Here is a 12,677-nt window from a genome sequence, read left to right as displayed (position 1 = left end):
ACATATTGGGGTTTGGGGAGAGCCCCGGCGCGCGCGCGCAGCACGCGGGGCGTTTTTTATGCAAACAAACATGCAAACCTGAGGGAGGGTGTAGAGGATGTAGAGTGTAGAGCGCTGTAGAGCTGTAGAGATGTAGAGCGCTCTGGAGCGCTGTAGAGTAGAGCTCTACATCCGCCGCGTGACGAGGCGGGTGCGTTGTAGAGCGATGTAGAGGCGCTCTACAACGTAAAATCTCTACAACAAACTCTACATCATAATAAGCGGCGAACGAGGCACGGACCACGGTCGCTCTCCGACATGAGGCGCGTTGCACTTGCCAGTTCTGCCCTGGCCTTCTGTGTGCCCGCCCAATGGGTGGGAGGTGCCTCTGCTGCTGTGGCATGCCTCACGGCTGCGACTGGCCGGCGCCTCGGCGCGTCAGCTCGGCTCGGCGTAGCGATAGTGGCCAGCGCAACTCGCTTGGACTCAACGCTCAGCCAGGAGCTCCCGCACGCGCTGGCGCGAGTCATGGCGCATGCAACGCGTCTGAATGCTCGCCTCGCCTCGCGCAAATGCGACCGTCCTCGCAGCCAACAAGTCCACCGCCTGCTAAAGAAGCACTGCGACGAATGCGGCACCGGCGACGCATGGCAGGCCAGGCTGGTCATGACGCAGTTGTAGGGTGTTGTGTGTCGTCAGAGTGACTCTCTGTGTGTCAGGGATAGTCAGGGCCGTCCATCAGAGCTCCAGTAAGCTCGGAGACACCCCATTAGCGCGGCTCGACCTCTTTGAGTCACTGCCTTCCCGGCGGTTTGGCTGTAGAGCGGCTCTACAACAAACTCTACAGCAAAATCGCGCTCTACATCGCTCTACAACGCACCCGCCTCGTCACGCGGCGGATGTAGAGCTCTACAGCTCTACAGCGCTCCAGAGCGCTCTACATCTCTACAGCTCTACAGTGCTCTACACTCTACATCCTCTACACCCTCCCTCACTCAGATGCAAACGGGACGGCCTGCGCAGCCTCTAACTATATTTGTTATCTCTCTTGATTTTGTGCTTCCACCAGGCGGCAGGTAAAAGAAAGAAAGAAAACAGCCAACCCAAGGGAGGGATGGGAGGACGGCACGCCGCCACCACACAGGGATTTTAAGGCAGGTCCATCGCTGCCCGCGTACAGATTTTTTTCTAACGACCGGCATGGCTGACGCGGGCCCGAGCATCAGTGCCCTGAGCGCAGGCCCCAACAACTGCGCGCTCGAGGAGGCCATCACGCTCGAGATGGACTTCACCACTCCACGCGAACTGCCGGCGGGCAGCTGGCGCGTGCGGGTGCGCTTGTGGTGGCCTCTTGCCGGCCGGCTCAGCTCTCACGCTCCTGCCCGTGTGCGCCGCAGTTCGTCGCCGACACGGCTGGCTCGTGCAAGGTCGTCGAGCTTGGCTCGACGGATGCGCAGCGCTACCCGGAGGGGCCGGGTAAGATGAGGTTCCACCGCGACTCTCTCGACGTGATGCACCTGCAGCGGGCGATCCTCTGCAACGTCGGGCTGATGACGGCGCCGCCGCGCTCCCACCGGGCCCGCGACGGAGCGCCGCGGCGACAGATGCCCCGCCCCGTCCCTCCCACCCGCAGGCCACGCTGCTAGACGGCGACGACGAGGTGCTGGAGGTGCCGATGGTGGTGCACGTCACGCCGGACAGTGCGGGCAAGCTCTTCAGGTCAATATACAACCCGCTGGAGTGAATACGCCGGGATCATAGCGTCGCGCCGAGAGCCCGAGCGGGGCCGAGGCCGCCACCGGGGTGCTGCGGCAGGGGCGGACCTCAGTAACGTCTACACACCGAAGGGCGTTCGTCTTTCGTTCTCGCGCACGGTACACTCACGTGTCACGAGCCCTTGCTTCTGAAAAGAATCTCGTTGTAACAAAAGCCGTTGTTCTTTGCTGCGGCTCCCAGCGGCTCCTCTGCGATGCCCTTCCCGAAAAGTCACCCTCGGGAATGTTCTTACCACATTCTAGATTACTAAACTGAAAATCTCTGACGGGGCCGACGTTTTTTGATCTCTGGGTCAGTGGGGGGCCGAGCCACCTCGGGGTGGCGGGCGGGCGGGCGTTTTGAAAAACAGAAAACAGAAAACAGAGGGGGGCCAGGGCCCCCACTACGATTAGACACAAGCACCTGGCTCCTGGGACAAAGCGAGCAGCAGCAGCAAGCAGTTCAGCGGAGAAGGGGGGGGGGAGGAGCCGAGGGGGTGACGTCCCGACACGGCAGGTTGGAGCTGACCCAGGGAGAGAGAGAGAACAGCGATGGCAGCCCCCAATGACTGTAGACAGAAATGACGAGCCGACAGCGATGCAGCGGCAGCGAAAGCGGCGAGGAGGGCCCGCTGCAGAGCTCCGCTGGGCGGCAGCAGAGACATCGGCGGACGGGGGAGCACGCTGGACACGTCGGCATAGGAGCCAGGGGGGTGGGCTGGGCCTGCATCATGAATGGGCCTGCATCGCATGATGGCGACGGCGGCGACGTAGGCGAGACGGCGGCGAGGGTGGCGACGGTCACGATGAAGGTGGCTTGACGAAATGGATGACGCCATCGCGCAACATGACATCCTCGATGTCGTCGTCCTCGAGCCGGTTGAGCTCCTTCATCAGGAAGTGTATTGCCGTCGCCCGCTCCTTTTGCGGCGTCGCATGCGCCATCAAGTTGGGAAAGACTTTGACGAAAAAGTCATCGAGGGAGAACTCGTCCTGCTCCTGCTCCTGCAGCTCCGAGATCGCATCTCGGATCCTCGCGCGCGCAGCCGACATCCACGGGATTCCACTGCAGCACTCGGTCGTCGATGGCCTCCTGGCTCGCATCGCGCGCGATGCGCGTGTCGCGCGACAGCTCGTCCCACATCTTGCGCAGCACCGCGGGGGGCAGCTCTGTTGCAGTGAACTTCGCCTGGTAGTCCAGCAGCATCTGGGGGGGGGGGGGGGGCAGCGGTCAGTTCCTCTTTGTCTGCAAGTAAAATCAACGAGACACGTCGCTCCTGCCGCGTCGCCACCGTCGGCACCACTGCCGCCGCACGCGACAGCGCGGCAGCCTGCTTTGCCTCCGAGCGCAGCTTCACATCGGAGGGCACCTTCCACACGTAAAGCGTGTGTGGGCGTGGCCCTCCGCTTCGGAAGAGGTAGAGGTATAGTCCGCTCTCGGGAATGGCAAGCTGCGTTCGGAAGGCGTCGCGCACGTGCTTCTTCACGCTGGGTGTGGAAGCCTCGTCGACGCCCATGATGGCGTCGTCTAGCCGTACCAGCTCGTACTCGGTGACATTGGCGAGCTTGGCCCGCAGCCTCGCGTACATGGCGAGGCAGTCGTGCGGTGCGCAAGGCTCCTTGAACTCTGAGCCAACCACATCCTCCTCTCGGTCGGGCGCGCGAAGAGGCACGGTCTCCTTGCGTGCCGTCTCCTTGGCCGCTGCGTTCTTGTCCATCGCGGCCGCGAGCTTGACCATGCCGTCGGCGAGCGCCGAGACGTCGGACATGAATGGCTGCCAGCGTGATGTCTCGGACCACGGTGCGCAGCCAATGAAGCCCGCAATGGCCTCGCCGTACGAGCGCAGCTTCTTGGCCGAGAGGCGCGAGTCCAATGGCTTTGCGCCGTGGTGGTCCTCCGAAGGAGTCTCATTGTTGAGCGCCTCCGTCTTGAAGCGGCGTGGCACGACGAGGTGGACGCGGCCGGCCAGTCGCAGCGGGCTCGGATCGGAGTCGTCAAACGGAAGCACGTATTGCAGACCCGCCGCGATTGCAGAGAGAATGCGCTGGCCCGAGGCATTCGCATCGAGGACTGGAAAGCTCAAGCCGTCTCGCTGCAAGTTCGACAGCAGCGCGCGAAGGAGGCGGTAATCGTAGCGGTCGCCGTCGGGCGCAGGCGGCAGCGCCCTCGGCGTCTCGGCCTGGGTTTGCATGAGTCGCGTCAGCACATTTGGTAGCATGCCGGGGGTAGCAGGGGAATCCTCGGCGGTCGCCAGCACTTTGATGTTGCAGCCAAACATGTCTCGCAGAGTGGCGACTGTCGTCTCGTCCAGATCCTCGTTGTCGAGGACGGTGCCGGTGCCCGAAAACTCCGTCGTCCGAAAGCACTTGACAGTGCTGGCTGTGAGCTTGCCAGCAGCAATCTCCGGCTCGGCTCTCTCGAGTGCGTCGCTGACGACAAGGGAGAGAGCCACCTCCGCCTCGTGCATGCGGCCCGATTGGTGATGCTTCTTGCCAAGCTCGACGCGAACAACGACGGGCACCTTCGGCGCCATGCCGGAAGGGGCACGCGCCTCTGAAGATCGAGGCGCGTGGCTCAAAGCCGGCGCTGCGCGGGTGCGTGCCCATCGCCGCTTTTGGTCGCCGAATTACATGTTTTGGATGCCGTTTGGGGTCACTCACACCCGCACGAGGTAAGGCGGCGCGCAGCGCCGCGCTCGCAGGCTGTTTTTGACGTTTCTAGATTTTGTTTTTGTTTTCAGTCTAGGGGGCCCGACCCCCTCAGAGGCGGCGGGCGGGCGCCCACTGACCCAGAGATCAAAAACGCTCGGCCCGGCGGCGCGGCGGCACCGGTTGGCACGAGCCGCACCCGCTCCCGTGAGCCGTCACGATGTGTGTTTTTGCACCGGGTCGGTTGGGTCTGCTGTTATAAAGAAAGAAAGGAGGAAAACAGACAACCCAAGGGAGGGGTGGGAGGACGCACGCCGCCACCACACAGGGATTTTTAAGGAGAGGGGTGTGATGCGCTAGCCGTCGCGCCCACCCTTGGGAGTCTGCCTCTTCCTATCTCTCTTCGCAGTCTCTCCGCCGATTCTCGCTGCAACCTTCATTGTGGCTTCATGCCACCTCGCGGTCGTCCCACTCTCGTCGTTCTCTCTCTTGTCGCTTCTTCCTCTGTCGCGTCGCTCTCCTCTGCCTCGTTCTGCGACGGCGTCGAGCGACGGCGCCGCCGCCTGCCGCTCCCTTGCTCTCGCTGCTTCTCTCGCCTTTCGTCGCAGCTCTGCCCTCCTCGCGGCATATTTTGGCCCCTCGAGTTTATCGAGCTCTCCTCGCGCAAGGACGACTCTTCTGACGCTCACTGATCATTTGCCGCCAAGTCATATCGTTGCTCAGGTCCACTCTCTCTTCGAACACTTGTACCTCCACGGATGATGCTAGCGCTGGGATCCCCTTCGGGTGTTCGTGACTGCTGTTATAAGGAATATAAAAGAGCAGTCATCTCCATGGAGAGATGGGCGACGCACACGAACACAGAGGGACAGTGCGCACCCCGCCCCGCTCGCAGGGCGTGCATCACACAGGTGGACTGTGTGACTCCTTGGGTTCTGGGGACTCTTGACACAGAAAAAAGAAAGAAAACGGACAACCCAAGGGAGGGATGGGAGGACACAGAGGTGTGCTAGTCGCTAGTCTCCGACAATTCCGACATGTCTGACGGGCAGTTCGGGCTCGAGCGGTCGCGGTCGCGGCCAGCGCGTGGGGCCTGGCTAGGGTTGCCGGGCGAGATCTCGACCCACGCGCCGGAGCGCGCGTGGTGCTTGAGCAGCCGGGCGGTCGCCGCAGCCACCTCGAAGGGTAGCTCGTCGAGCCACTCGCCGAATGTGCCCTCGTCATCCTGCGCCGCAGCGAGGAATTGCTCACCTAAGCCGTACGCGCGGCAGGCCCGGTAGAGCGCCTCGTTCTGGATCTCCTCCGGCGCCTCGGAGTCGTAGCCGCAAACGGAGGAGCCGGCAGAAGAGGCCCGCTTCGCAGGCGGCGCGTCGGGCGAAGAGGAGCGGGAACGCCGCGGCGGCCCGCGCGCGGAAAGCGCGTTCCTGTCGACTCGGGGCTTGGTGCGCGGCCGCGCTTGGCCGGCCGGATTGTGAGGCAATTCTTTAACGGCGCGAAAATTCTTTTCTCTCCGGCTTCCCACACGCCGCGCGGTGCTGCGGAAGCACACGAGGAGCCCTGCGTTCGGATGGAAGACATCCACCGCTGGAAGGAGATCATCGAGGACAAGTCCTCGAGCCTAAAGGACTATGTCGAGGACAAGGTTGCTCAGGCGCCGAGCCTGCGCGAGCTGGCTCCGAGCCTGCGGGAAATGGCGCCTTCCAAGCAGGATCTTCTCCGGCGGCTCGGATCGATCTGCGGCGTGAGCGCGGACGACGACGACGCGGTTCTAAAGTGCGACTCTCGCCCCGCCTGGGATCCTCCGGCGCGCGCGACCGGCCCTCACCCACCTTCCCCCTTTGTCCCTCTGCAGCCGGCAGCGCCTCATACTCGAAGAGGAGGACCTGCCGCTCGAGGTGCCAGCCTACTCGCGCTCCGCTTACGTGTCGCCCGCACTGCCGCCATCGCAGAGCGGCCAGGCTGGCCAGGCCGGGGCCGCGCCGGTGACCGCGCCCGTCGCTGCAGTTTGCCCCGCGCAGCCTCGGCTCGACCGATCCGCAGCCTCGCCCTCCAAGGCAAACGGCAAGCGCAAGGCGGTCATCGCCGCGCCGGCCGCCGCGAGCAGCAGCGCATTGGACGAGGCGAGACCGTCCGCCAGCGGTGCGGCCGCGCCGCCAGTCGGGGCGGCCGCCGCCGCAGCGAGCTTTCCGACGGAGCGGCCGCGGGCGGTGGCGGCCGGCGCGAGCGCTGCCAACGGAGAGGCCAACGGGGGGCAAAGGGAAGAGGGGGTGGAGAGCGAGCTGGACAGCATAATGGCGCAGGTGGCCTTGCTGGAGGAGCAGGGGAGGATGGTCGAGGCCTCCTCGCTGATGGCGAGTGCTTTGGCGCGGGCTGGCCAGTGACTCTCGCGGAGCTGCACGTCCGCACCGGCGGCGGCGGCAGGATCGCTTGAGGGGGAGGGATGTGTGTGTGTGTGTGTGTGTGTGTGTGTGTGTGTGTGTGTGTGTGTGTGTGTGTGTGTGTGTGTGTGTGTGTGTGTGTGTGTGTGTGTGTGTGTGTGTGTGTGTGTGTGTGTGTGTGTGTGTGTGTGTGTGTGTGTGTGTGTGTGTGTGTGTGTGTGTGTGTGTGTGTGTGTGTGACCCGGGGCGCGATTGGGAGTGGTGGTGGTGGCAGCGGGGCGAGGGCGTGGGTGTGGTTTGTGGGGAGGGAGCGAGTGTGTGCGAGTCCGACGGTGGGGAGGGACCATGCAGGGAGACGCGACTCTTCTTTTACCTATTTTGCTCACATTCAACAAGAACCCGCGCCTACGCGCTCTGCTCCGGCAAAATCCAAAAAAGGAAATATAAATAAATAAAAGCGGACACACACCTCTCTACTGTGTCTGTGAGATGGGTAAAAGGAACAGTTTGTACGTTCCCGCCCGTGCGATCTTTGTGCAGGGTTCTTTGTGGGTGTGGTCGGCGACTAGCCGGGGTCGTCCTCCCGATGGGGGACTAGCACTAGCCGCGTCTACCGTCTTCCACATTGTCCCTCGGGTCGTCCCGGCTGCTCCTAATCTTTTCGTACAGCCTCCTGCTGATCTCCGCAACATCCTGCTCCCTCCCTCGTCTCGCCCTGCGCGTCTGCTCCGCCTCACCGTCGTCTGCCCTGCGTCGTCTGGTGACGGGTCCTCCATAGTCGGTTGAGGTCGCCGCCCTCCTCGTGTCGTGCCTCTTCCCAACGTTCCCTCGGCGGCCGATGCCGTCTGCTCCGGCTCCCCAGTCCCCGGGTCTGCCCTGCTCTCGTCTGCGCTAGTTTCTGTGTCCCTCGTCTTCTTTCTCCTATGCGTCGATTCCTTTTCGCGTGAGCACCACCCTGAGCCCGCCCAGCAGCTGAACCGCTCCCTAAGTCGAAGGAGCATCATCAGTCTCACCCACTTCGCTCGCTGCCCACTGTCTCAGCTCCCTCCCGCTTGAGCCGCCGTCGCGGCCCTCGTTTCTCCCACAGGCTGTTGGCCCGTCCCTGCGTTGCCTGCGTTATCCCTCCTCCTCCGCGACTCCCTCAAGGCCGGCCGGGCCTCCTTCCACCCAGCGAAGAGCTTCCTCAGCCACTCGATGTGTTCCTCTCTCTTCATTATGCGCGCCGTAGCCTCATCATTGAGCTAGATCCACCTCTGCACCGCTCCCGTCGCCGCCTCGGCCACGACTTGCAAGTTCCTCGTAACCCCGGCGCCAAGGTCCCTCCGACTCTTCTCCGAGAGATCATCTACCAGCGCCGGCAACACCCCCCCGACGGCAGGGGCTAGTGCATCGTACCCGTCCTCATCCAGCACCCTATAGCGTGAGCCCTTCAGCGCAGCGATATGCGCTATCCTCAGCGTCTTCAGCGTATCCTTGGAGTCGGGTGCCGCCTGTGCTACTTTGCTGATCGCCGTCCCCGTCTGCGCTCGCGCTACTCTGAGGAACCATCTGGCCTGCTCCCTATTCCCCAGGCAGGCGCCGCTAAGCAAGTGCGCCATCGTTGCTCTAGGCGGGTTCTCGTCTTCCTCGGTCCATTGCTGCGCGGCTTTCCGCACGATCGGACACAGCGGGTCCCGCTTACCTTTAGTGCTGCCCTCCTCGCCGCGTCCCTCGCGGCCTTACAGACGAGGCAGCCCCTGAGTTCGCTCCTTGTGGCGGCGCCCGGGGTCTCTCTCCCCGCCTCTCCCCGCATGATCCTCTCGTGGTGCGCTCCGTGTGGCACCCCCGCCTGCTGCCGCACCCGCGCTCCCATGACGGTCTTTGTCACCACGTTATGATCATCCACGTCGGCGAATCAATCTCGCGCTCGCCGTGCTTGATCCTTGATCCGCTGGCGCTTGTCCCATTTGTGTCTCGTCGTTCCCCTGACCACATCGCTCCACAGCGGCCCCGTCACCCCTGCCGTGTGCGACCCCGCCGTGAGCCCCTCGCCGAGCCGTCCTCGCACCCACTCGTTCGTGTGGCCGCGTGTGGCGTAATAGGTCCTCCGGTCCAGTACGTCTCCCCTCCACTCTCCGTCTGCCGTCCTCCGGCGGTCCGTGTACAGGCACGGGCGTGTCCTCACTGCTTCCCGGATGACGGCGGTGGCATCCTCAATCTCGCTGGCCCCCATGTATGCCGTCGCCGCGGCGTCGGCGTTGCTAGCGCACCCCGCGTGGCTCGGTACCCACAGGAACGTGACGGATTCAAGCTGGGCGCGATATCGGCATATCCCCTCGAGGCAACCTCCTCCCGGAGCCCCTCAAGAGAGCCTTTTCGGTACGCCGCCTCGATCTGCTGTAGCGCGGGCTTGCAGTCGCTCAAGACGAGGCACCTCCTGTCCGCCGCATCTTCCGCCGTTGCCATCTTACGCAGGTAAGCCAGCACCGCGTACATTTCCGCGTCTATCACCTGCCAGTCGTCTGGCAGTCTGCCGCCCCACAGCCCCTGCCCAAACGCGAGCCGCAGCTCATCGTCCCCACCTTCGAGCTGTCCAGATCCCTCGACGGGTCTCCCGAATCGGGCCGGCCCTTTGTACACCCCATACGACACAACTGGTCGCGGCACGAACCTATGCAAAAAAAGAGAGTAGAGTCGGCTCCGCGAGAGAGAGAGAGAGAGATCCGCGCGCTCTCGCCTCTCCAAAAAAGTTCCGTCGCCGCACGCGGGATTTTGGCGATTGCGCAATATGCGCATATGTGGGGGCGCTGTTGGCAATTGGGGGCTCGCTCCGTCTCCTCTCACGCCTCCGTTGGTCCGAGGTGCGGTGTCCCAAAGTCCGTGTCCCAGAGCATATCGACCTCTTTGATACACACACATTCTGATATAGCGCGCTCACGGCCCCAGTATTCACTTCACAGGAAACGTGCTGTGCAGGTCGCGCGGCCGGCGGCCTTGTGCTCCTCCGGCGGCGTCGCGGCCAGAGTGGCAGCAGCTCGCCTCCGCGGCGCACGCGCCGCAGTGGCGCCGGAAGATTGCCTCGTCGTCGCTCAGGTACCGTTGCAGCGGCGCCAGCAGGTGGGGCGGCACCACCGGCTCGGCGGAGGCGGCGCGCTTCCGGCGGCGGGTCGGGTTGACGTTGCCGGTGGCGTTGAAGAGGCAGCGCACGCCGACCGCCGCCGCCATGCAGGCGAGCCGCTGTGCGAGCAGCCGCCTCGAGTAGCACACGTAGACCGATCTCGGGTCCTCCTTGTCGACGAAGCGGCGGAGAGGGTGAAAGTGCGCCGACCATGCCCAGCTGGCGAGGGCCTGTGGCGCGTTGACGATAAGCTGCGCCGTCGCGCGGTGCGGCGACGAGCCGTTGAGCAGCCCATCGAGGAAGCCTTCCCACGGGAGCCGACGCGCCGGCTTGAGAAGGAGCGTGGCCTGCGGGTTGCCGCGCGAGAGAGCGGACAGCTCGCTCGAGCCCTGCTGCCAAAAGTCAAACGAGGATTGCAGCCGCTCGAGTGGCGCGCGAAGGACGACCAGCGGCCGGAGCCCCACCTTGAGCACGTCGCTCTCCGCCGTCGAGTGCGCCCGCCTCTCGATGACGATGTCGTCGCACCGGTCGCCGAGTGCATGCCGCACCGCAAGCCCTCCCGTCTTTGGCACGTGGACTAGTCCAAAGCGCGCAGTGGGCAGCTCGCCTGGTTCCAACCCTGGCGGTGGCGCTGTTGCAGAGCTCTCCAGACGGAGGAGCAGGGCGAACGCGGCAAAGGTGGAGAGCACAAGCCACAGCGGCACGCGGATGGCCATTTGGAAAAAGGGGCTGTCGCGGGGTTCGGGCTCCGAGGAGGGTCGGCCAACCACCGGCTGGCATCTCAGCCATACCCTCCTACCGCGAATGGGTGAGATCTAGGCATGTCAGCCATCCTTAAGTCACATGGCAGCCCATCATGGCTGCATACAGCATCCTTCCTTGCCACTCCGCCCAGTCATACAGCCGTCGCAGCCATCGGCCGCGGAGGATGGCTGTCGCGAATACCGAATTTTACCCAGCCTTCTCGCCGCCCCCGACACGAGTGCAGGTGGCTCCGCTCTCGCTCCGCGAGCCACCCGCCCTTGTTCTGGATGGCTGGCGTCGTTATCTCTCCAGCCATCTCCGGCCGATGCGCGATGGCTGCGACGGCTGTATGACAGCCATCTTGCTAGCCATCTTGCGGCCGGGCGGATGGCTGGGACGCACGCTGGCTGCACTGGCTGGTGCGCAGCCAAGATAGCGCGTGCTTGGGAGCGCGGAGTGGCTAGGATGCTTTAATTGCAGCCACGTGACTTTAAGGATGGCTGTGAAACAGGGAGCGCAGTCTCATCCCAGGTGCACATTTCGAGGTTAGCCAGGAGGGTCTATCCCGAGGGGCCGAAGTCACGAGGGTCTGTCCCGAGGTCCCGAGGTAGAATAGCGGTGGAGCACCGCAATAGGTAGGGAGGCCCGATTTTGACCGCCCGGGGAGGAGGGGGGGGGGGGGGGGGGCGAAAAGAGTGCTGCCGCGCGCCGTTTTGGAGCCGTCCATCGCCTCGAGAACCCAGTAGGTCATGGTTGCTCTGGCAGGCTCGCGAGAGGCGCTGCACGCGCGGCATGGTACAAGCCGCCAAGCCGACGCGCCGGCCGCAACCATAATTCACGAAGGGGGGGCAAACGGGTATTTTCGCTTCGCTGCACGGCTGGGAATAGGTAGGTACGGTGGGGCACGGAGCCTGGCGGTGGGCGCCCGCAACAGGTAGGCAGTGGGGCGCTTTGGCGCTACTCAGTGTCAACAAGACCCCGCCACTAAGCACTATCCGGGTAGGCCGCCGAACCCAGGGCGGGCGTCCCATGAGCCATGTACCCGGCATCATTAAATGCATTCGATCCAGTTTCTTGAGCACAGACGTCATCAGCCGCCGAGGGAACGTTGGGAAGAGGCACGATAAGGAGGGCGGCGACCGCAACCGACTATGGAGGACCCGTCGCCAGACGACACAGAGGGCAGACGACGGGGAGGCGGAGCAGACGCGCAGGGCGAGACGAGGGAGGGGGAGCAGGCGACTTTGCGGAGATCAGCAGGAGGATGTACGAAGAGATTAGGAGCAGCAGGGACCCGCGAGGGACCATGTGGAAGACGGCTAGTGCTAGTCCCGGGAGGACGACCCCGGCTAGCCGTCGCCGACCACGACACCCACAAAGAACCCTGCACGCCTGCACACAAAGATCGCAAGGGCGGGGAGACTTGCTCCATTTTACCCATCTCCCAATTGAGGTGTCTGCTTTATTTATGTATTTTGAGCACAGGCAAGGTCCAAGGACACATGTGCATGCACATGTGCGGCAGCGCGCCGGGGCACAGAGTTCCTGTGTGGGCGGGTATAGGCTGTGGTCCCGATATAGATCTCTATAGACCAGCCCCTTGGAGTGAAGGCTTCGTAGCCCTCCGGTCTACTAAGGCCGATTGCATGCTAAAGGCTACACGCTCGCACACACCACACTTGCAGAGTGGCTCTCCCAGGCGCTCACCCCACCCCGCGGAGGCACGCCAGGCCCCGGGCAGCCGGCCGTCACTCGCCTAAGGTAGCGCCTAAGCGGCCTAAGCGGGGGGTGCTTAGGGTGCTTAGGCGCTTAGGCGGCCCTTGTGCCTTGCGAGCGTGGCGGCGTCGTATACAAGTGACTCCGATGGCAATCATGATGGTTGATGCCCCTGCTAGTGTGTCATCGCTCAGAGAGCAGCCTCACGGTCTCCCGCTCTGCTCCCTGCGCCGACTGGGACTCCCAGTTGCCTTGCGCGTCCCCTGGACCCTCTCACCCCCACGAGAACATACAAGCTGCGTCCTCACTACACGTACACGCACAACAACCAGCGCATTGCAACCCGTGAGCACCACTCAA

General features: G+C 63.8%; 4 protein-coding genes across 4 annotated transcripts; 3 read left to right on the top strand and 1 right to left on the bottom strand.

Annotated features, from left to right (window-relative positions):
• Positions 1–297: 297 nt before the first annotated feature.
• EMIHUDRAFT_209945 (hypothetical protein) lies at positions 298–660 on the top strand (the record flags this gene model as incomplete). The annotated part of the gene is made up of 1 exon (XM_005770277.1): positions 298–660. The coding sequence occupies one exon, from the start codon at positions 298–300 to the stop codon at positions 658–660; it is 363 nt and encodes a 120-aa protein (XP_005770334.1).
• A 519-nt stretch (positions 661–1,179) lies between these two features.
• EMIHUDRAFT_451359 (hypothetical protein) lies at positions 1,180–1,894 on the top strand (the record flags this gene model as incomplete). The annotated part of the gene is made up of 3 exons (XM_005770276.1): positions 1,180–1,311; positions 1,377–1,535; positions 1,613–1,894. The coding sequence occupies 3 exons, from the start codon at positions 1,180–1,182 to the stop codon at positions 1,721–1,723; spliced, it is 402 nt and encodes a 133-aa protein (XP_005770333.1). The 3' UTR covers positions 1,724–1,894.
• Positions 1,895–5,949: 4,055 nt separating this feature from the next.
• EMIHUDRAFT_102570 (hypothetical protein) lies at positions 5,950–6,763 on the top strand (the record flags this gene model as incomplete). The annotated part of the gene is made up of 2 exons (XM_005770275.1): positions 5,950–6,155; positions 6,235–6,763. The coding sequence occupies 2 exons, from the start codon at positions 5,950–5,952 to the stop codon at positions 6,761–6,763; spliced, it is 735 nt and encodes a 244-aa protein (XP_005770332.1).
• Positions 6,764–7,846: 1,083 nt separating this feature from the next.
• EMIHUDRAFT_464177 (hypothetical protein) lies at positions 7,847–10,573 on the bottom strand (the record flags this gene model as incomplete). The annotated part of the gene is made up of 4 exons (XM_005770274.1): positions 7,847–8,301; positions 8,370–9,050; positions 9,086–9,410; positions 9,792–10,573. The coding sequence occupies 3 exons, from the start codon at positions 10,571–10,573 to the stop codon at positions 8,655–8,657; spliced, it is 1,503 nt and encodes a 500-aa protein (XP_005770331.1). The 3' UTR covers positions 7,847–8,301; positions 8,370–8,654.
• Between the last annotated feature and the right edge of the window lie 2,104 nt (positions 10,574–12,677).

Source organism: Emiliania huxleyi, assembly GCF_000372725.1.
Source record: "Emiliania huxleyi CCMP1516 unplaced genomic scaffold EMIHUscaffold_40, whole genome shotgun sequence".
Lineage (NCBI taxonomy): Eukaryota > Haptophyta > Isochrysidales > Noelaerhabdaceae > Emiliania > Emiliania huxleyi.
The sequence above is the reverse complement of the archived record's forward strand: the minus strand, read 5'-3'. Positions and strand labels throughout refer to the sequence as shown.